The 25091-nt window shown below is 40.2% G+C and overlaps 1 protein-coding gene across 1 annotated transcript in view; it reads right to left on the bottom strand.

The window, feature by feature from the left end:
- Window positions 1–25091, bottom strand: part of LOC111977697 (phospholipid phosphatase 4) — a 109554-nt gene that overhangs the window by 10477 nt on the left and 73986 nt on the right. The window contains exons 4-6 of the mRNA XM_070448385.1: window positions 19884–19947; window positions 16739–16863; window positions 3297–3467 (exon numbers count right to left, since the gene is read on the bottom strand). Coding sequence (XP_070304486.1) covers window positions 3297–3467; window positions 16739–16863; window positions 19884–19947 — 360 coding nt within the window. The remainder of the gene's footprint in view (window positions 1–3296; window positions 3468–16738; window positions 16864–19883; window positions 19948–25091) is intronic.

The following is a 25091-nucleotide window of genomic DNA, read 5'->3' as shown; positions in this document are numbered from 1 at the left end:
CACAATCCTACATACAGTATATTGTATTTCTACACAGACAATATTTGACTTGGAATCATTGGACAGACCCCATGAGTTCATCTTTGTCGATGAAGCAGGTTTCAATCTAACAAAGAGGAGAAGGAGAGGCCGAAACATGATTGGACAGCGGGCCATTGTTGAAGTCCCTGGTCAACGAGGTGGCAATGTCACAATCTGTGCTGCTATCAGCAACCATGGTGTTCTACATCACCATGTTACACTCGGGCCATATAACACCCAGCACCTTCTAAGATTTATTGCCAATCTAAGAGATATTTTATTTTATTTATTTTATTTTTATTTTATTTTATTTTATTTGAGCAGCAGGTTCAAAAGGAGCAGGGTCAAGAGCTAAATGAGAATCCCATTCCCACCTATGTGATAGTGTGGGACAATGTCCGTTTCCACCGAGCTGCTCAGGTAAGGGAATGGTTTAACATCAATGGGCAGTTTATGAACTTGTACCTCCCGCCATACTCGCCTTTCCTGAATCCGATTGAGGAGTTTTTCTCCTCTTGGAGATGGAAAGTGTATGATAGACAACCCTACACCAGAGTAAATCTGCTGCAAGCCATGGATTTATTCTGTGGTGATATAGGTGAGGAATCATGTCAGGGCTTGATACGGCACACAAGAGGCCTCTTCCCCCGTTGCCTCAGGAGGGACAATATTGCTTGTGATGTCGACGAGGTTCTCTGGCCTGACCCAGCCCAAAGACAAGAAGAAGCACATTGATCACTCCTTTGATTTTTATCCCTTTTAGTATTGTATACTGTAGTACAGTGCATTGTAGGCTGTATACTGTACAATGGACAAATTGTATGGCCCTGAACAWTGTGCTTTCCATTTATTAACAGTACTGACTGCTCAATAGATTTTGACTGGTTGCAGGTTCATATCAATAAAGAACAATAATTACAGTATCACAGAGACAAAGGACACGTTTGTGAGATGCAGGGTACAGTACTGTAAAACTAGGGGTACAAGAAGGAAGAACAAAAAACAAAATTGCAAATAGCAAAGCAGAGTAGTAATTTCTGATCAATTTTGAGCTACTATGATAGAACATGTTTTCGTTCATCAAAAGACAATGATGGAAAAATATGAATATTTTTTTAGATAAAAAATGTACTTCTGTCACGTCCTGACCATAGTTCTTGTGTGTTTTGCTTGTTTAGTGTTGGTCAGGACGTGAGCTGGGTGGGCACTCTATGTTGTGTGTCTAGTTTGTCTGTGTTCAGCCTAATATGGTTCTCAATCAGAGGCAGCTGTCAATCGTTGTCCCTGATTGAGAATCATATATAGGTGACTTGTTTTGTGTTGGGGATTGTGGGTGGTTGTCTTCTGTCTTTGTGTTCTGCACCAGATAGGACTGTTTCGGTTTTCACATTTTCTTGTTTTGTTGTTTGTAGTGTTCTTATATTCTTTATTAAATCATGTTGAACACTAGCCGCGCTGCGTGTTGGTCCTCTCCTTCATCCCAGGAAGAAAACCGTTACAACTTCTCCCTGAGAAATGTATGTTTTGAACAATGTGTTTTCTATTTTTTGGTGTATTGTTTACTGACTGCTTGAGAGTGTATATCATTTTGATCACTTTGTTTATGATTTGAGAGCAGTGTTTGATTTTGAACACAGGTAAAACTGTTTTGAGGCGAATGTTTGAGGAGTCAGAGGTTATGTAAATAGTGCATGAAGATGAGGTTTTGTGTTGAATGTTTTCAGGAAATGGAGCAAGGTTTCAATAATTGTGTTTTAGCAATTGAGAAAAACTGTAAGCTGTTCAGGGGGCTGATCTTGTCCTGATCCACATGAGGCTGCAGCTGGAGCATGCAGAGGAGGAGATGCCAATTGTGCCTCCCAAAAGAAGGACTGTAAAATAAATACTATGTGCTGAACATGTGAGAAATACAACTGCAAAGTCCATGCACACACACTTGCATACTGTCCTACATGTGCTAATTAGAGTTGATTGATTTATGTTCTTCACGTTTTTGTTTTGTATCTATTATCTTATTTTTTTCTTATTTAATGTTGTTGTTTATACACCTTGTGGGTGGGGGCAATGGTTAAAAAAATGGGAGAAGACTGGTATTTTGCTGTTGAATTCCTCATTGTACGGTATATAAGAATATACCACTATGTAGCCAAAAACGTTCAAGACTGTTATTGTTTCTCTTCAATAAAATGCAATCAAAACTACTTTCTGCACATTTCTGCTATTTTCTTAGGCTATACAAGTGCTATCTCTTGCTGAAAGATGTATGTTTATACCTCTGCAGTACCTTTGGCAATAATAATAATAAACCTCTACTTTAGTAAAGAAAACAAATATGACAGATGTGTTGTAATACAAACAAATTGTGTCCACTGATTAAATACTATTCACAAAGTTTGTGATGAATGACAGGTCGTTTCTTCATGCAAAACAGATTTGGGGTTTAAAATTCAATTAAGCTACTTTATTTTAGGGGTTGTGAAGGCAGGTCATGTTTTACCCTTAGGACAAGGGGAGTATACAGAATGTTAAGACTACACAAGGGTTAAACATTTCAAAAGAAGTCTGATCTCCAACATATAGACCGTAGCCCTTTCCAATCGCAGCCGCTGTCATCCCATATAAGGGTTGAAAGTAGCACATGTCATTGAATAGGCGCCAAAATTGGAACACAGTGGTTGTACAGTAACATGCTACACATGACATCAGAGCTCCGGTTCTCCACTTCACAGAAGTGTATGGGTTTTGACTGACAGACATTATAAACTTGAGCACTGCGGGCTACAAGAAGTTGCCCCCATCCCTCCCGCTAATTGGCTACTTTTGCACATTTATTGTCGTCTGAGTGAGGAAAATCCCTAAAGTCGTTGTGTTCTGAAAAGATGACACATTGAGGATGATAAAAAAATACCACTGATGTCACACAATACACATTTTATATAGGCCTACATTCATGGGGATTGTTTTTTTTTAATGTCTTCTGTGTACATCGTGATGATAGGTTTACAATTCCCCGGGTTTTCCAGAAATCCTAGTTCAAAGATTCCTAGAATTAACAAAGAATATGCAGGAGGTCCACGGATCCTCCAACCAGGATTTATGGAAAACCAGGGAATTTGGGGCAAATTACCAGAATGTTGCAACCCTGGTGAAGACCAAATTAATTTCTGCATGTATGATAATAAAGGTAGCTGAATTGAACAGCCACTAAGTCATATGGTCAGAAAAAACTCCTAGACCTAAATGGCATATCTGCTGATTTGCTGACCGAAACCGACCTTGCCAGTGGTGTTTGTAGTCGCAGGTGCGGGACAGGGCGATCATCAAAGCGCTGTAGAGGGGCAGCAACATGGCACACAGACGCCAGCTGCATCCGCGGCCCCGGTCTGTGAAGCACTGCAGCTTCCCAGCCAGATAGAAGGAGGTGAAGCCCAAGCCAGAGAACGCAACTGAGGGTTGGGGGAAAGAGGGAAAGAAAAATACTTATTCCACTTTTAATTATATCATAACCTTGGAGGTCCCGCTTTAAATGATGTGCAGTGTATAAGTGCTTCATAAAACCTTCATAAACACTACATACATGTGTTACAAATGGGGCTGCTGCAGTGACCATATTACTGCAGTCATCAGTCATGACCCACATGATCGTTGAGTCACAGTAATCTCCTTTTATGCACTCTGGACATGCTTTGGTAGTACACAACTTGCTAACTACCATCAGGTRCTAACCACTCTGACATCAATGCAAATGCAATCGAAAATCACATCAAACACTTATCATCACGACAGTGGGCCTATTGTACTTTTAAAACTCTCACTGTGATGATCAATTTGAAGAAAGTAAAACACCAGATTGAAACAGTGTAAAAGGCAGAAGCTACTCTTCCAGCGGTCCGGCAAAATTAAGACAGTTACACTACCGGTCAAAAGATTTAGAACACCTACTCATTCAAGGATTTTTCTTTATTTTTACTATTTTCTACATTGTATAATAATAGTGAAGGCATCAAAACTATGAAATAACACATATAGAATCATGCAGTAACCAAAATAAGTGTTTTTATATTTGAGATTCTTGAAATTGCCACCCTTTGCCTTCACACAACTTCACACTCTTGGCATTCTCTCAACCAGCTTCACCTGGAATGCTTTTCCAGCAGTCTTGAAGGAGACTGTGGAGACATGAGGCAATTATGATGAGTATTTCTGTAAATTGATGTGGCTCTCTGCAAAATCACCGGATGTTTTGGAAGCAAAACATTACTGAACATAACGCGCCAATGTAAACTGAAATTTTMGGATATAAATATGAACTTTATCGAACAAAACATACATGTATTGTGTAACATGAAGTCCTATGAGTGCCATCTGATGAAGATCATCAAAGGTTAGTGATTCATTTTATCTCTATTTCTGCTTTTTGTGACTCCTCTCTTTGGCTGGAAAATGGCTGTATGTTTTTGTGACTAGGCGCTGACCTAACATAATCGCATGGTCTGCTTTTACCATAAAGACTTTTTGAAATCGGACACTGTGGTGAGATTAACAAGAAGTTCATCTTTAAAATGGTGTATAATACTTGTATGTTTGAGGAATTTTAATTATGAGATTTCTGTTGTTTGAATTTGGCGCCCTGCACTTTCACTGGCTGTTGTCAAATCGATCCCGTTAACGGTATTTGATCCCTAAGAAGTTTGTGTTGCAGTCATTTCAGTTGCTGTAGTAGCTGACGTGTATAGTGTTGAGTCATGCACATACATAGACACACTGGCTTAAGTCAAAGCCGGTGACATGTCATTAGTAATGATTGAAAAAAGTAAGGGGCCTAGATAGCTGCCCTGGGGAATTCCTGATTCTACCTGGATTATGTTGGAGAGGCTTCTATTAAAGAACATCCTTTGTGTTCTGTTAGACAGGTGACTCTTATCCACAAWATAGCAGGGGGTGTAAAGCCATAAGACACGCGTTTTTCCAYCAGCAGACTATGAATGACCATGTCAAAAGCCGCACTGAAGTCTAACAAAACAGCCCCAAAATATTTTTATCATCAATTCCTCTCAGCCAATCATCAGTCATTTGCTGTGCTTTTTGAATGTCCTTCCCTATACGTGTGCTGAAAGTCTGTAGTCAATTTGTTTACTGTAAAATAGCATTGTATCTGGTCATTTTTTTCCCAACATGTGAGAAATACAACTGCAAAGTCCATGCACACACACTTGCATACTGTCCTACATGTGCTAATTAGAGTTGATTGATTTATGTTCTTCACGTTTTTGTTTTGTATCTATTATCTTATTTTTTTCTTATTTAATGTTGTTGTTTATACACCTTGTGGGTGGGGGCAATTTTTTTCCCAAAAAATGTATTATGGGTTGGTAACAGGCTGATTGGTTGGCTATTTGAGCCAGTAAAGGGGGCTTTACTATTCTTCGGTAGTGGAATTACTTTTGATTCCCTCCAGGCCTGAGGGCACACACCTTCTAGTAAGCATAAATTAATATGGCAAATAGGAATGGCAATATCATCCGCTATTATCTTCAGTGATTTTACTTCCAAGTTGTGAGACCCCGGTGGCTTGTCATTGTTGACAGAGAGCAATACTTTTTTCACCTCTTCCACAATCACTTTACGAAATGTAATAATTTGGTCAGATATATTTGGATGTGTAGTGTCAGCGTTTGTTGCTGGCATGTCATGCCTAAGTTTGCCAATCTTGCCAATGAAAACATCATTAAAGTAGTTGGCAGTATCAGTCGGTTTTGTAATGAATGAGCCATCTGATGAATGATGGAGCTGAGATTGCCTTTTTTCACAAAATTTAATTGAAGGTGCTCCAAAGCTTTTCACTATCATTCTTTATGTCATGTATCTTTGTTTCGTAGCATATTTCTTCTTATTTTTATTCAGTTTAATCACATGATTTCTGAATTTGCAGTACATTTACCAATTGTTTGTGCAGCCATACAATTGAACAGTTTTTACAGTAATTTTATTAATGGGTGCGTTCTTATTAGTAACTGGGATAAGCAATTTCATAAATGTGTCAAGTGCAACGTCTGTTTTTTCCTCATTACACACCATGGACCAAACATATTATTTACATCAACAACATAGGAATCACTATAAAACATATTGTATGACCTCTTATACACTGTATTAGGTCCAGTCTTTGAACTTTGGTTTTCCTAGATATGGCTACTAAACTCAGCAAAAAAAGAAATGTCCCTTTTCTCAGGACCCTGTCTTTCAAAGATAATTCGTAAAAATCCAAATAACTTCACAGATCTTCATTGTAAAGGGTTTAACACAATGCTTATTCAATGAACAATAAACAATTAATGAACATGCACCTGAGGAACGGTCGTTAAGACACTAACAGCTTACAGATGGTAGGCAATTAAGGTCACAGTTATGAAAACTTAGGACACTAAAGAGGCCTTTCTACTGACTCTGAAGAACACCAAAAGAAAGATGCCCAGGGTCCCTGCTCATCTGCATGAACGTGCCTTAGGCATGCTGCAAGGAGGCATGAGGACTGGCCAGGGCAATAAATTGCAATGTCCGTACTGTGTGACGCCTAAGACAGCGCTAAAGGGAGACAGGATGGACAGCTGATCGTCCTCGCAGTGGCAGACCACGTGTAACAACACCTGTACAGGATCGGTACAGCCGAACATCACACCTGCGGGACAGGTACAGGATGGCAACAACAACTGCCTGAGTTACACCAGGAATGCACAATCCCTCCATCAGTGCTCAGAATTCAATAGAAAGAGAGAGGCTGGACTGAGGGGTTGTAGGAATGAGCATTACACCGAGGCCTGTACTCTGGAGCGGGATCGATTTGGAGGTGCAGGGTCCGTCATGGTCTGGGGCGGTGTGTCACAGCATCATCGGACTGAGATTGTTGTCATTGCAGGCAATCTCAACGCTGTGCGTTACAGGGAAGACATCCTCCTCCCTTATGTGGTACCCTTCCTGCAGGCTCATCCTGACATGACCCTTCTGCATGACAATGCCACCAGCCATACTGCTCGTTCTGTGCGTGATTTCCTGCAAGACAGGAATGTCAGTGTTCTGCCATGGCCAGCGATGAGCCTGGATCTCAATTCCATTGAGCACATCTGGGACCTGTTGGATCGGAGGGTGAGCGCTAGGATTCCCCCCAGAAATGTCCGGGAACCTGCAGGTGCCTTGGTGGAAGAGTGGGGTAACATCTCACAGCTGGAACTGGCAAATCTGGAGCAATCCATGAGGAGGAGATGCACTGCAGTACTTAATCAAATCAAATCAAATGTGCGCCGAATACAACAGGTGTAGACCTTACAGTGAAATGCTTACTTACAGGCTCTAACCAATTGTGCGAAAAAAGGGTATGTGTGTGTGTGTGTAGGTAAGTAAAGAAATAAACAACAGTAAAAATACATTTGAAAAAAAGAGTAGCAAGGCCATATACAGACACCGGTTAGTCAGGCTATTGAGGTAGTATGTACATGTAGGTATGGTTAAAGTGACTATGCATGTATGATGAACAGACAGTAGCAGCAGCGTAAAAGGAGGGGTTGGCGGGAGGTGGGACACAATGCAGATAGCCCAGTTAGCCAATGTGCGGGAGCACTGGTTGGTCGGACCAATTGACGTAGTATGTACATGGATGTATGGTTTAAGTGACTATGCATATAAGATAAACAGAGAGTAGCAGCAGCGTAAAAGAGGGGTTGGGGGGGCACACAATGTAAATAGTCCGGGTAACRATTGGTTACCTGTTCAGAAGTCTTATGGCTTAGGGGTAAAAACTGTTGAGAAGCCTTTTTGTCCTAGACTTGGCACTCTGGTACCACTTGCCATGCAGTAGTAGAGAMAACAGTCTATGACTGGGGTGGCTGGGGTCTTTGACCATTTTTAGGGCCTTCCTCTGACACCGCCTGGTGTAAAGGTCCTGGATGGCAGGCAGCTTTGCCCCAGWGATGTATTGGCCCTACGCACTACCCTCTGAAGTGCCTTGCGGTTAGAGGCCGAGCAATTGCCGTACCAGGCAGTGATGCAACAGGTCAGGATGCTCTCGATGTTGCAGCTGTAAAACCTTTTGAGGATCTCAGGACCCATGCCAAATCTTTTTAATTTCCTGAGGGGGAATAMGCTTTGTCGTTCCCTCTTCACGACTGTCTTGGTGTGGTTGGACCATCCTAGTTTGTTTTTAATGTGGGAATTTGAAGGAATTCGAAGCTCTCAACCTGCTCCACTACAGCCCCGTCAATGAGAATGGGGACGTGCTCGGTGCTCCTTTTCCTGTAGTCCACAATCATCTCCTTAGTCTTGGTTATGTTGAGGGATAGGTTATTATTCTGGCACCACCCGGCCAGGTCTCTGACCTCCTCCCTATAGGCTGTCTTGTCGTTGTCGGTGATCAGGCCTACCACTGTTGTGTCGTCTGCAAACTTAACTTCTCTAGGATAGGGGGAAGCATTTTCACATTTGGATGAACAGCGTGCCCAGAGTAAACTGCCTCCTACTCAGTCCCAGATGCTAATATATGCATATTATYGATGGAAAACACTCTGAAGTTTCTAAAACTGTTTAAATCATGTCTGTGACTATAACAGAACTTATTTGGCAGGCAAAACCCCGAGGACAAACTATTCCGATTTTTTTTTTTTTTAGGTCACTCTCTTTTCAATATATTTTCATTGGGAATCCAGATTTTTAAGGGACCTTCCTGCAGGTCCTATCGCTTCCACTGGATGTCAACAGTCTTTAGAAATTGGTTGAGGTTTTTCCTTTGAGAAATTAAGAAGAAGCCATGTTCAGAATGAGGATCCAGTGAAGTGTACTGTTTGTTAGAGGCGCGTGACCAGAAAGCATGCTACACATTGTTTTCCTCCGGTATTGAACACAGATCATCCCGTCTTCAATTTTATCAATTATTTACGTWAAAAAATACCTAAAGTTGTGTTACAAAAGTAGTTTGAAATGTTTGGACAAAGCTTACAGGTAACTTTTGAGACATTTTGTAGTCACGTTGTGCAAGTTGGAACCGGTGTTTTTCTGGATCAAACGCGCCAAATAAATGGACATTTTGGATATATATCGACGGAATTAAGCGAGCAAAAGGACCATTTGTGATGTTTATGGGACATATTGGAGTGCCAACAGCAGAAGCTCGTCAAAGGTAAGGCATGAATTATATCTTTATTTCTGCGTTTTGTGTCGCGCCGGGCGGGTTGAAATATGATGGTCTGTGATTGTTAGCTGGGGTGCTATCCTCAGATAATAGCATTGTTTGCTTTCGCAGTAAAGCATTTTTGAAATCTGACATGTTGGCTGGATTCACAACAAGTTTAGCTTTAATTTGGTGTATTGAATGTGTGATTTCATGAAAGTTAAATTTTTATAGTAATTTATTTGAATTTGGCACAATGCATTTTCACTGGATGTTGGTCAGGTGGGACGCTACCGTCCCACATATCCCAGACAGGTTAATGATGGTGTTGGACTCGTGCCTGGCCATGCAGTCGTGGGTAAACAGGGTGTACAGGAGGGGACTGAGCACGCACCCCTGGGGAGCTCCAGTGTTGAGGATCAGTGTGGCAGATGTGTTGCTACATACCCTCACCACCTGGGGGCGACCCTTCAGGAAGTTCAGGATCCAGTTGCAGAGGGAGGTGTTTAGTTCCAGGTTCCTTAGCTTAGTGATGAGCTTTGAGGATACTATGGTGTTGGACGCTGAGCTTGTAGTCAATGAATGCATTCTCACATAGTTTTCCTTTTGTCCAGGTGGGAAAGGGCAGTGTGGGTGCAATAGAGATTGCATCATCTGTGGATCTGTTTTGGCGGGTATGCAAATTGGAGTGGGTCTATGGTTTTCTGGGGTAATGGTGTTGATGTGAGCCATTACCAGATTCAACACTTCATGGCTACAGACGTGCAGCTGGTGGCCACACCAGATACTGACTTACTTTTGATTTGACCCCCCCCTAATTGTTCTGGGACACATTATTCAATTTCTGTTAGTCACGTCTGTGAAACTTGTTCAGTTTATGTCTCAGTTGTTGAATCTTGTTATGTTCATACAAATATTTACACATGTGAAGTTTGCTGAAAATAAACGCAGTTGACAGTGAGAGGACGTTTCTTTTTTCGCTGAGTTTATATTGTGATCACTACATCCAATGGATTTCTGCAGCATTAGTACATATATGATCAATACATGTTTATGATTTAATTCCTGTGCTGTTTGTAACTACCCTGGTAGTTTAACTGATAACCTGAACCAGGGTACAGGCACTGGTTACAGTCTGAAGCTTTTTCTTGAGTGGGCAGCTTGATGAAAGCCAGTCAATATTTAAATTATACCTCTCTGTTGATATCACATAAATGTTCAAGCATTTCACACATTATCCAGGTGTTAGCATTTGGTTGTCTATAGCAGCTTCCCACAATAATGGGCTTTAGGTGAGGCAGATGAACTTGTAGCGATATTACTTGAACAGTATTTAACATGAGATCCTCTCTAATCTTTACAGGAATGTGGTTCTGAATATGAACAGCAACACCTCCACCACTGGCATTTCTGTATTTTCTGTAGTGGTGTAAAGTACTGTGAGGGACATTTTTCTGTTTGTGTATCAACTCAATGCTACTTTTCTAATAACCACTTAGATGGTTCATGCAGGTGACTGACTGATCGTGTATGGAGGAAGTATCACTATCACCGATAAGCAACTTTGCAGTACACCCAGAACATTGCTTTAGAACCGAGGTATCTCAGTTTTAAAGTCTCAATTTGAAGAGAGGAAGCCTTGTGAGGTATTGGTCAGTCACATGCAGGAGCCAACGTTAATGATGAGTAATGTAAATCATGCAAATATTTCTGTGTAAGCAGAACTGTGTAAGCAGAACTGAAGGGAACACACCGAGAGAGCTGCTTACAGACGTTCACTATAGTGCATCACGTTTGTTGGAACCTTTCAGCTTGCTMACAATATAGAGTGATTCATTTAATATTGACTTCGGGTGTCCCCGGTGTTGAATTTCCACCACAGTCTTGTCGTCACGAAGGTATCAGTGATTCCACTTGTGGAGCATCCCAGTGAAGTTCTGTGAGGGAACACCGATGGTGCATTCCGTGTGAAGGCGTGCAAGGAAAATTCCTGTCTGACCAAAGATGACGTGGACCCACCCATATGATTATTTTACTGTGAGCTGCCCGGGGGAAGATACCCGATCTGTGAATCTCTGAGTGACACGTCTACTGAATTTCAGTAAGTCAATTTAAATGAATTTGTATAAAAATAAAATAAAAATTGTAAAACCAATAAAACTGAACAAAAAGATATTGAAGAAGGCTAGAACTAGTCTTAGGAGAAGGCTAGAGTGAGGGCAAGAGAGACCCCACTGACAGTTGTCTGTAGGCATTTATATGAGACGTGTCTACGTGGTCTGAGAATCAATGGTAATAGCATTTATGTAGAAGAATTGGCAAGACTATAGAGTGTATGGAGACCATAGCATTTATGACTATATAAACTATTGATACTATGGATTCAGAGGGACTGTAGATGCTGAGGGACTATAGATGCTGTAGGGACCATAGATGCTATAACTATAGGGACTATGGATGCTATTGCTATTGATGCTCAGGGACTATAGATACAGTGGAGACTATGGTGACTATGGAGACTATAGAGTTACCACAGAAGACACATATGTATGCATAGGAGGTAACAACAAGTAATACGGGGGATTACTGAGTGTGTTTGGGAATAGTTCTAAGTGAATGTGGATGAGAGTATTGTGTGTTTGACTAATTAACTGAACAGGGGTTTAGCCCCGGTGTGAGAGTTGTGTGAGTGTGGGATGACGTGTTAAGCAGGCCTTTTTTTCTAAAGAGTTCAACAAAGGGTTTGAGTATGGAAAAGTGAAAAAGTAAGAGTAGGATGGGGGATCCGTGCTAGAAACCAAAAGGGAGGTGTAGTGTAATAGCAAAAAAATTGGTAGGGGAGTACTGAACCAAACAGAAGAGTGGACAAGATGGACATTTCCCTATTGATGGGACACTGAGCACAGAAAAACTGCAGTCTATGAGAGGCCAACTTGAAAGTTAAACTGAAGTGGGACGATTTCAGAAAGTGGGAGAGAGAAGCAGAAAATGCAAAAGATAAATCTGTAAGATGCTAAAGGAAGTGGAACCAGAGAAAAGAGAGGAAGAAGAAAAAGAAAAAGAAGAAGCCTAGCTGGCATTTCTCAGAGGGGAACCCTTTCGTGGGGCCCCCCTTGTATCTGCCACTGCCAAATCCTCCACCAGCAGACGGAGAAGGTGTCTTCCCACCCCCTCATAACCTATTTTGGGTGTTGGGTCTGTGCCAGGTGGAGGAGCCGTGGGATTAGGAGCTGTTGTAGGAGCTGCAGAAGGGGCTGGAGCTGAAGACAGAAAGCTACCAGCAAAAACAAGGACCAGAGCAAATGAGCAGAGAGGAACAGAGGAGAGGGAGAGTGAAGAAGAGGAGCTAGAAGAGCTCAGAAAAGAACTAGAGAATTGTAAGAGAAAATATAAAAGTAGAGAAAAAAATAAACAAATTAAGGAGTGCAAGCAGGAAGAATGACATCAGTGAAGAAGATAAAAGGAGCAGCTGTGTTGTGTTAGGCTTATCCATATGCATCCACAATGACCATGTWTCCCACTCAGTTTCAACCTGTTGTTCAACGTCTTTCTTCAAATTGATCAATCACAGTGATGTAAGTTTTAAAAGCAAGATACTGTTTTGATGATAAGTGTCTGATGTGATTTTCGATTGAATTTGTATTGATGTCAGAGTGGTTAGAGGAACAATAGAGCCCTGAGTACCAGGCAATTAGCAACTTGATGGTCATTAGCAAGTTGGGTATGTCCAGTTGGTTATGTCCAGTTAGGTATGTCCAGAGTGKATAAAAGGAGATTACCATTACTCAATAGTCACCGCAACAGCCCCTTGATCACATAATGTGTAGTTATTGGGGATGCAATATGATTTGTAGATCAGTGATTCTGCTCTAGTCTGACTGCAATGTAGTCAATCTCAAACATACCTCTATCAGTAGGCTAGATATCATATTGTCACAGGGACACATTTCATTACAGCTAAAGACTTCTGTATTACAGGAGAGATGGAAGAGGAGAAGAAAGAGGGTTTTACTCCGCCCAAGATCTGTCCACAAAAATTATTATTTGGTCAACAGAAATTGGAATTGCTAATTTACTACTTGAGGCTTATTTGATCTAATATACGTTTCGTAGTGGTTAGGTTGTTACGAAAGCACTGATTAAATTGAAGCCCGTGGCATTTTAGCAACTATATAACCAAATTGTGTCTGTTGTTCACACGCGTATCTGCCCTCTCATTGGCTAGAATGGATCCACCTGATCTTACCTCCCCCCACTTCCTTCCATCTTTGAGGACATTTATTTCCATTATTAGAGCAGTCAGTCAACTATCTTCTCAATATAATAGATCATCTGTGATTACAATAAGCCTAACGAAATGGAAGGTTTTTTCCCCTCCAATTATCTAATCATACTGTGAATGCTTCTAGTCAGGATCAATGCCAACTATGGCACCCTATTCCCTATAGTGCACTACTTTTGACTAGAGCCCATAGGTGCCCAGCTAGCAAAGTGGATTCGGCCCAATCGCGGCCCTATTCCGGTTTGCCGAAACTGATTCAAATCAGCCCGAGTCCGGCTGCCGGGCTCAGCTCCATATATTGAATGACTGCCCAGATTTTTACAAAATAATTATTTAACTAGGCAAGTCAGTTACGAACAAAGTATTATTTACAATGACAGCCTACCAGGGAACAGTGGGTTAACTGCCTTAGTCAGGGACAGAACAACATCATTTTACCTTGTCAGCTCGGGGATTCGATCCAGCAAACTTTCTGTTACTGGCCAAACACTCTAACCACTAGGCTACCTGTCACCCCAGTACAATCAGTACACTGCCAGTGTCTTGTCAGAATCCTCCCAGAAGTGGTCTGATGCAAATTCATATTAATATTACCCAGCCACCCCCCTGATAGTTGTATATTCAGTTGCATTATACTATATCAAAATACAAAACAATGAACAAGTAGACATTTACTCATAGCTTAGAATTGTATTTTATCATTTTAACAGGAAATGTATTATAATATATATATTTTTTAAATCACATAGGGAAGAGCCCACATCAACAACATCAACTACAGTCTCCTGCTGCAGCATGGCCTTTGACTAAAACTGGCCTGTCACTAAAAGATAGCCTTTCACTACAACCAATACCATTGATATCAATTTCTCTCTGGTCATGGTTTTTAAAGTTTTTAAATCTCACGGCAGTATCAACTTTGCTATGGGTTCAAGGAAGCTGCAGTTTTAAAATGTTAACATGGTCTGAGAAGAACAATATTGATAGGCCAATACAGGCATTGCCAATATGCCTAACTTTACTAGTATCTTTTGTAGAGCATTTTGGCCAGTTTTATGGTAAAGAGATGAAGTGTATAATGTGCATGGCCTTAAGTGATGACTGAATACTATCTCAGGGATTCCTTTTGAAAACTTCTTAGGTCCAATCAATTTTTTATAAAACTGACGTCAGAGTTTGAACATGCAATCTCTGATGGTTGTAGTGAAGTACCATGTGAAAAAATATCACAGTGATTGTCTTATTCCACAACATGTCACATGTTCAGAGAGTGAATATAAGGAAATATATCCAGCTAAATTCTGCATCAAGGTTTTCAGTGGTGAGAATTAATCAAAAGCAAAAACAGCATAGGTTTATAGTGACCAAATTAAGTTGCAGCTGTGTAAAAACATCATATCTCAAAAATTGAGATTGGGAGTATCATAGGGCGGCGCACAATTRGCACAATTGGCCCAGCGCATTGTAAATAAGAATTTSTTCTTCARTGATTTGCCTAGTTAAATAAAAGGTTACATTTTTTAAATTAAAAATATATAAAAAATAAGCATATCTAAATGAACAAGCCTACAGCCTAGCCAGAAAACAGAATGTAGGCCAACTCATATTCTGTTCTTCTAAAATACATTTTCTTCATATCGTGTTTCTTTAGACCTGCCTAAAATAAATAGTGGATTTATTGTGATGGTGTATTAAATTGATTTATTAGACTTTTTAAAATGTAGATGTTGCAAAGGCCTGAATTAGCGGCATGTATGCATGCGTTGACGCCTGGAGAAGATAAACGTGTATTCAATTACCGAGAGACCCTCAGTATTAAGCATGACAATAACCGGCTGACAAAATTTCATGACCACCACAGCTCTAATCAAGATTAGTGATTATGTGCCTCGACTGGCTCAAGCTGATCCCTAAAACATACTGATTAACTTAAATGTAATGTCAAAATGTTGATTTCCAGCTAAAAATAAATAAATGATTCTGACATGCCGAAACGTGGTATATTTGGAAAGAAAACATCTGGGAAATTAGGAAGAAATTATCAGAAGACAGGAGGTACATAGTTCAGAACACACAAGATCAAACACACACAAAATAACCTTCTTCTTTTTTTATTTTTTTAAGTTATCTTTCAATTGACAAGCTGTAAGTGAATTATTGTGAATTATTGATGTCCAGAGCTGGAAACACATCAGATGGCTTCCACAACATGTGAACAATATCAGAAAAAAATTGTATTGATAGACCTAACAACTAGAAATGGGCAGATGTTTTAGTAAGTGCTGTCAGGTGTGATCATGGGACGTTTTCAAGTGTCCCTAAACCTTTCCAAAGTGGCATATGTCTGTAAATTAGATAATTCCAGTGCTATTATATATTTGCAATCCCTAATTTTGTTCGGTATAAAAACACAATTTCTACCATATCAACCTCACTCAAACATTGTGGTGGTGTTACAGGGTTTCCAGGGTACATTCAAGTGTCCTTTCAACCTCTCCAAAATGTCTGAATGTGGTAATTGCACTGTTTTTGCACACTGGATGTGCTTGAAAGTTATTGTTCGCTATAAAAAAAAAATCTACAACACCAATCCCTCAAACATTGTGGTGGTGTCGGGGGACACACAGGGGATATCGAAGTGTTTTCATGATATGTTTAATGCGCAAGATATAGTCACTCGTGGACATTTGATGTTGCCATCAAGTTATACATAATCAGATAACATTGCAATAGGCTAGATTTGTTCCTACCAACCTAAGGATTAATTTTGTACCCCCCATGTAGCTATAGCTCAAACACAGACTAAATCTAAGCTTACCTTGTAAGATGTTTGCCGTTTGGTGAAAACGTGTAAAATAAACATTTTAACTTTCGGGGCTGGTGATCAATAATGGTAGGTTACAGGCAGGCAAAAAAGACATCCTCATGATCTGTGGAGTCCCGGCTTTCGGTGTGAATCAACCTATTCTTGGTTTATTTCGTTTATGCTTCACAATGCTAACCGGAATGTAGGTAGCAACCTTGAAATMAGGTAATCGGCTCAGTCTGCCCGTATACATTTTTATGCCCATATATGCTAGTAAGTCACACCAAAGATTTTAAGGCTCAGATCAATATCCAAGATACTCAATTTTCGGCAGACACCCGGATTTTGCAGGATGGGGCTACCGTTCTCATACCAGACTGAATTTAATTTAAAAATCAAATGGGGTCCCCAAATATGGGGACTTTAATTTAAGAGGTTTCAGTGTTGTGGCTGGTGACTGACTGGTACTCACAGGAGGAGTGGCTGCTGGGGAAACTCTTGCGTCCCTCTGACACTAGGTCTGGTTCTCCGGTGCACAGCATCTTAATATTCACCTGTCCATCTGGGAAACAGCGCTGGAAGTAGTCTGGCCTGGGCCTGTAGAGAATGGAAAAAATACACTTAAATCAACCGCTCTCTTAACACGCTAGGGGTCAGATTATATATATATTTTTTTAAATAACGTTCCCAAGGTAAACGGACTATTTCTCAGGTCCAGATCGTAGAATATGCATATAATTTACAGATTAGGATAGAAAACACTCCAAAGTTTCCAAAACTGTCAAAATATTGTCTGTGAGTAAAACAAAACTGATTCTGCAGGCGAAAACCTGAGGAAATCTAAGTGATTTCCGGAAGTGAAGTGATTTTTTWTTTTTTATCTGTGTTTCCTGGCCCGTCTTTCTTCCATTTAAAGGGATATCAACCTGATTCCTTTTCCAATGGCTTCCTCAGGCTGTGACCAGGCTTTAGACATAGTTTCAGGCTTTAATTTTGAAAAATTAGCGAGATTTTTCAAAAGTAGTCAGGTGTCCTCTGATTAGTTCCTGCGCTCGAGAGGGTAGCTCTCCATTTTCTTTTTCTCTCTTATTGAATAGGTTACGGTCCGGTTGAAATATTATCGATTATGTTTGTTAAAAACAACCTGAGGATTGATTATAAAAAACATTTGACATGTTTCTACGACCATTACAGATACTTTTTGGAATATTCGTCGAACGGAACAAGGCTTTGGTTTTCTGAACATAACGCGCAACCCAAATGGCGTTTTTTGTTATAAAAGTAATATTTATCGAACATAAATAACATTTGTTGTGTAACTGGGAGTCTCGTGAGTGSAAACATCCGAAGATTATCAAAGGTAAGCGATTAATTTTATTGCTTTTCTGACTTTCGTGACCAAGCTAACCAAGCTAATATAAGGCTAACTGTTCTAGCATTGATTGATACACTCACAAAAGCTTAGATTGCTTTCGTTGCAAAGCATATTTTCAAAATCTGACACGATAGGTGGATTAACAACAAACTAAGCTGTGTTTTGGTATATTTCACTTGTGATTGCATGATTATAAATATTTTTGTGATATTTTTGAATCTGATACGTTTGGGAATTATCTTCTGCCTTTCAGGACCAGAACGAGGCTGTAGTTTTCTGAACATAACGCACAACCCAAATGGCGTTTTTTTGTTATAAAAGTAATATTTATCGAACAAAAATAACGTTTATTGTGTAACTGGGAGTCTCGTGAGTGCAAACATCCGAAGATTATCAAAGGTAAGCGATTAATTTTTATAGCCTTTCTGACTTTCGTGACCATGCTAATTTGGGGCTAGCTGTTGTAGCATTGATTGATAGACTCACAAAAGCTTGGATTTCTTTCTCTGTAAAGCATATTTTCAAAATCTGACACGATAGGTGGATTAACAACAAACTAGGCTGTGTTTTGGTATATTTCACTTGTGATTGCATGATTATAAATATTTTTTGTAATATTTTGCGCCCTGCAATTCAGCGGTTGTTTAGGAAAATGATCCCGTAAAAGGGATCCGTAGCGCAGAGAAGTTAACCTCTACGGGATCGGTGCCCCCACCCCACCCACCCCACCCACTCCACTCCACGGGACGGTTGCGCTAATGTAGGCTAATGTGATTACCATGAGGTTGTAAATAACGAGAACATTTCCCAGGACATAGACATATCTGATATAGGCAGAAAGCTTAAATTCTTGTTAATCTAACTCTACTGTCCAATTTACAGTAGCTTTTACAGTGAAATAATACCATGCTATTGTTTGAGGAGAGTGCACAGTTATGAACTTGAAAATGTATTAATAAACCAATTACGCACATTTGGGCAGTCTTGATACAACAATTTTGAACAGAAATGCAATGGTTCATTGAATCAGTCTAAAACGTTGCACATACACTGCACCTAACCTGGATTAGTACATTGTGACCTTTCCCTTGCATTTCAAAAATWAAAAAAACATGCGTTTTTTTCTTTTCTGTGTATTATCTTTTACCAGATTTAATGTCTTATATTCTCCTACATTAATTTCACATTTCCACAAACTTCAAAGTGTTTCCTTTCAAATTGTATCAAGAATATGCATATCCTTGCTTCAGGTCCTGCGTTARGTCCGTCGTTGGAATGAGACAAAGGTGCAGCGTAGTAAGTGTACATCTTTCTTTATTAAGATGAACACCAACAAAACAACAAAAGAATAAACGAACGTAACGTTCTGCAGGCTACACAGTAACAGTATAAAAACAAGATCCCACAAACTCAGGTGGAAAACAGGCTGCCTCAGTATGATCCCCAATCAGAGACAACGATAGACAGCTGCCTCTGATTGGGAACCATACCCCGCCAACCAAGAAATAGAACACATAGATTTGCCCACCCAAGTCACACCCTGACCTAACCAAATAGATAATAAAAGGGCTCTCTAAGGTCAGGGTGTGACATCCTGAGCTTTAGGCAGCTAGATTTGGGTTTGTAATTTTAGGCATAAATTGAAAATAAGCATTGGATCCTTAAGAGAAAGGGGTTTGTTATAGCTTATGCCACCTGAAGTTAACTTTCAATACTGTAAGGGGGGCGTAACTGGTGGCAGGGAACGCAGGAAAGCAGAACTTGGTGAGTAGCCGGAGCAGTTTAATATATAAAACTAACGGCATACAAAACAACAAACACATGGGTACAAAACCCGTAGCGCACCAGTAACACATAGCACGAGTACTTACAAATAAACAATTCCCGACAAGGACATTGGGGGAAACAGAGGGACAATATACAACATGTAATTAGGGAATTGAAACCAGGTGTGTGTGAAAACAAGACAAAACAAATGGAACACGAAATATGGATCGGCGATGGCTAGAAGACTGGTGACGTCGACCGCCGAACACCGCCCCAACAAGAAGAGGAACCYACTTTGGCAGAAGTCGTGACAAATACACGACAAAGGCATTTAGTTAAATTTTGAAAATGACACCCAGCATAACTGAATGTGAATGCCAATCAAGATAAGGTACAGTACTCTGCATTGACATATAATCAAACCTTTTCCCAAACAGTGGTTGAGTCTAGTTGGTGTATTGCATTATTTATTTACCTGCCAACTATCAACTTGATAGTGTTTGTGAAGACTCCATTCAAAGCCAGAGCAAGTGAGACTGCTGTAGGACAGAGAAAAAGAGAAAAACAACTAGAGACAGAAACAGGTTTTACAGAGACACAGAGGAAAACACAACACAGCACTTACAACCCCAACAATAAACCTGGGTCAGAGGGCAGGTGTGTATCTATTACAGATTAATGATATTCTTTGGGGAGAAAACTGTTTGCCAAGTTTTTTACTGCATTGTACAGTACTGGTTTCCTTTGCTGCTGTGGTAGAGATTCTGGACCGATGCCAGTTATCCTTCATCTAATTTAGTATTAAAACAGACCATTAAAAGGGACAATCTGCGATTGGTACACACATTTTTTCACATTTAAAATTAATGATTCATAACCACTGATTCTTAATAGTTTTTTWAATTAATATTAATTAAGTGAAATATTAGCGTATGTCTGAAGCCAAAAAACACAGGAAATTCAAAAGCTAATTTGACTTACCCCATTACTGTCCTTAAACATTATGTAGAGGTTTTCATTTACAAAGATGAAGGCTAGTCCTGGACTAAAAAGCAAGATCAATGGAAAATCTCCAGCCACATTCCGTGAAACCACTCCTTAGTCTTACATTTGACCTAGCCTAATACATAAGCCTACTCAGATGGGACATGTAGAAGGTAGGTGACAGCTTTTGAACATATTGTGTAGCTATACATGGTTTAGGCTCCTGTTATAAACAATGGTAAAATGCAGCCTTATATTATGGGTTATGATAGGGTTTGGGTTAAAATAAGAATTTGTTCTTAAAAACTTCTTAAGACTAGGGGGCGACATTTTCACTTTTGGATGAATTTGTGCCCAAATTAAACGGCCTCGTACTCTGTCCTAGATCATATGATATGCATATTATTATTACTGTTGGATAGAAAACACTCTGAAGTTTCTAAAACTGTTTGAATTATATCTGTGAGTAAAACAGAACTCGTATGGCAAGTTATTTTTTAAATCTAACACAGCGGTTGCATTAAGAACCAGTGTATCTTTAATTATATGTTAAACATGTATCTTTCATCAAAGTTTATGATGAGTATTTCTGTATTTCACATTGCTATCTGTAAATTACCCTTTTGCTATTTTGGAGCCATTTCTGAACATGGCGTCAATGTGAAACACGATTTGTGGCTATAATATGCACATAATCGAACAAAACATAAATGTATTGTATAACATGATGTCATATGACTGTCATCTGATGAAGTTGTTCAAAGGTTAGTGATACATTTTATCTCTATTTGTGGGTTTTGTGAAAGCTATCTTTTCTGTGAAAAAATGGTGGTGTGTTTTTGGATATTGTGGTGAGCTAACATAAATACATGTTGTGTTTTCGCTGTAAAACATTTAAAAAATCGTACATGTTGGCTGGATTCACAAGATGTTTATCTTTAATTATATGTACAACATGTTTTTTCATCAAGTTTTATGATGAGTATTTCTGTATTTCACGTGGCTATCTGTAATTACTTTCGCTATTTTGGAGCCATTTCTGAACATGGCGCCAATGTAAAACCACGATTTGTGGCTATAATGCACATAATCGAACAAAACATAAATGTATTGTATAACATGATGTCATATGACTGTCATCTGATGAAGTTGTTCAAAGGTTAGTGATTAATTTTATCTCTATTTGTGGGTTTTGTGAAAGCTATCTTTTCTGTGAAAAAATGGCGGTGTGTTTTTTGGATATTGTGGTGCAGGCCTAACATAAATATATGTTGTTTTTTCGTTGTAAAAGATTTAAAAAATCGGACATGTTGGCTGGATTCACAAGATGTTTATCTTTCATTTGCCCTATTGGACTTGTGATTTCATGAAATTATATTATATCCCTGTGGCGCTAGGCTATGCTATGCTAGTCAGCGTTTATGATGAGAATGATCCCGGATCCGGGATGGGTAGTCCAGAAACCTCTACCGCTTCACTCTCCTGGATCCGGGATCCTCCTCATCAAAAAAGCTGACTAGCATAGCCTAGCCTAACGGGACAGGGATATCATATAATATAATTTTCATGAAATCACAAGTCCAATACAGCAAATGAAAGATAAACATCTTGTGAATCCAGCCATCATTTCCGATTTTTAAAATGTTTTACAGCGAAAACACAATATGTATTTCTATTAGCTAATCACAATAGCCAAACACACAACCGCATATTTTCACCATGTTTCCACCGCATAGGTAGCTTTCACAAAACCGACATAATAGAGATAAAATTAGTCACTAACCAAGAAACAACTTCATCAGATGACAGTCTTATAACATATTATACAATACATTTATGTTTTGTTTGAAAATGTGCATATTTGAGGTATAAATCATAGTTTTACAWTGCAGCTACCATCAAAAATATCACCAAAGGAGCCAGAATAATTACAGAGAGCAACGTGAAATACCTAAATACTCATCATAAAACATTTATGAAAAATACATGGTGTACAGCAAATGAAAGATAAACATCTTGTGAATCCAGCCAATATTTTTGATTTTTTATGTGTTTTACAGCGAAAACACAATATAGAATTATATTAGCTTACCACAATAGCCAAACACACAAACGCATTTATTCACCGCAAAGGTAGCTTTCTCAAAAACCAGCAAAAGATATAAAATGAATCACTAACCTTTGGACAACTTCATCAGATGACAGTCTTATAACATCATGTTATACAATACAATTATGTTTTGTTCGAAAATGTGCATATTTAGAGCTACAAATCCTGATTATACATTGTGAATATGTAGCATCGATTCKCCAGAATCTCCGGAGATATTTTGGACACTCACCTAATCTGACCAAAGAACTRATCATAAACTTTACATAAAAATACTTGTTGTATGGCAAATGAAAGATACACTGGTTCTTAATGCAACCGCGCAGTTCGCACACAGGATGTTTTTTGCTGGCGAGGGCAGTCAGGTCTGAGTGAACAAGGGCTATATCTGTTCTGGTTCTGATTTTTTGAACGAGCATGCTTGTCTCAATATGGTGGAGGAAGTAACTTTTAAAGAATGACCAGCATCCTCAACTGACGGGATGAGTCAATATCCTTCCAGGGTACCCGCCAGGTCGATTAGACCGGCCTGCTCGCAGAAGTGTTTAGGGAGCGTTTGACAGTGATGAGAGGTGTCGTTTGACCGCGGACCCTGGCGGAACAGGCAATGAGGAGTGATCGCTGAGATCTTTGAAGACCCACAGAGGTGTATTTGGAGCAGAGGTTGGTCAGGATAATTCATTAGGGTGCCATGTTTACGATTTAGGGTTTGTACCTGGTGGGTTCCTTGATGATTTGTGTGGATTGGCAGATCAAGCTTGATTGTAGGATGCCGTGTGTTTAACATATCCCAGTTAGGTCACCTAACAGAAAACTCTGAAGCTAGTGGGGAGCGATCAATTCACAGAATGGTTCCATGGCACAGCTGGGAGCTGAGGGGGTCGGTAGCAGGCGGCAACAGTGAGAGACTTATTCATGGAGGATTAATTTTTAAAATTAGAAGTTTCGAACTGTTTGGGCATAGACCCCCATGGAAAGTATTGACAACTTGCAGGCTATCTCGAGTAGATTGCAACTCCTCCCCTTTGGAGTTTCTATTTGACGGAAAGTGTTATATTGGGTATGGAAAGTCCAGAATTTTTGGTGGCCTTCTAAGCCAGGATTACGGACACGAAGGACAGAGTGTGCTAAAGCGGTGGAGTAAGGCAAACTTAGGGAGGAGCTTCTGATGTTGACATGGCATGAGGCCAAGCTTTTTCGGATCACAAAGTCGCAACAAATGAGGGTGACTGGGACATGCAGGGCCTGGTTTTACTCCACATCACCCGAGAACAGAGAGTAGTAGATGAAGGGTGCGGCTAAAGGCTATCCAAAACTGGTCGCTAGAGCGTTGGGACAAAGATAAAACAGGAGCAGATTTATGGGCCCATGGTAAGAATAGATTCTGGCATAATGTTGCAGACAGGGTATGGTGGGGCACGGGTACAAGCGGAGTCAAGCCCAGCACGGAAGGTGATGATAAGAGAGGTTGTATCTCTGGAATGCTGTCTCAATGGGTGAGTCAACCATGTGTGGGGGGTGGACAAAGAGTATCAGGTACGGAGAGTGGAACTAGCGGGTCCATTGCAAACAAAAACAATAGAAATGATTAATAGACCTGAACACAGTATGCAAGGCATATATGATATTGAGAGAGACATTACAATAAGGCATAAAGTGATTGCGTCTTGATTGGGAGAGCTAGCTAAAACAACAGGTAAAGATACACAGCAGCAATATACAGGTGCTGTCTAACACAGCAACAAACAGGTAAAATGGCGACGACTAGGCAGAGAGGTCGGATTAAACTACACAAGATGCTGAGTTTAAACAAGAGGCGGACAGATAAAACACAAATGAAACAGAATGAGTACGTGAATTAATTGACAGTCAAGGCAGGCTCAGCTATGTAAGCCAAGTGATCATAGTGTCCAGGGGGCAGCGTAGATGGAGCAGGACCTCCACTAAGCTAGCACGCGCGTTAAGTTAAGCCCGGGGGTGGTCTGCCAGACGGAGTGGTCCTGCTCAGACGTGGTCGTGTCGACAGAGAATCCAAGCCGGATGGCGATGCGCGAAGAGAGGTTGTGAATTGTTAGAATTGTGTTTGCTAATGGCTAGCTGTGGCAGGCGCTAGCTGCGCTAGCTGCAAACTAGCTGTGGGGATCAGAATAGGGCTCAGGGATTACGTCAGGAATCCGGCGTTGTTGTGAGAGACAGTCCGATGCTGGTAAATTGTGGAGTAACTATCAGGGCTAATAACAGGCTGGTGTCTGTGCAGAATGGTAAAAAAGCTCCTAGCAGCGGCAAAAAAAGGCTAAATTAGCTTGTAGCTGATTTTAGACCAGTTTATGGTTGGCAGGGCTCTGTGTCGGCAAAACAAGGTCCAGTCCAATTGGCAAAAGAGGTATTTAGGCCCAAGAATTCGCTGGTAGACCTTTCGCTAGCGGCAGAATGGCCTAGCTCGAGCACGCTCACGGCTAACGGGTGTTGCTTTCGCGAAGAGGTGTTAAGCCAGTAGAGCCACTCGGTTGCAGTACTATGTGATGATTACGGTGTAATTGCTCAGGCTTGCTGTCAGAATCGGTGACGTGTAGAGAAAAGCAGTCTATA

The sequence above is a fragment of the Salvelinus sp. IW2-2015 genome, linkage group LG18, assembly GCF_002910315.2.
Source record: "Salvelinus sp. IW2-2015 linkage group LG18, ASM291031v2, whole genome shotgun sequence".
Taxonomy (NCBI): domain Eukaryota; kingdom Metazoa; phylum Chordata; class Actinopteri; order Salmoniformes; family Salmonidae; genus Salvelinus; species Salvelinus sp. IW2-2015.
Note: the sequence above shows the minus strand (reverse complement) of the source record. Positions and strands in the feature narration are given on the sequence as shown.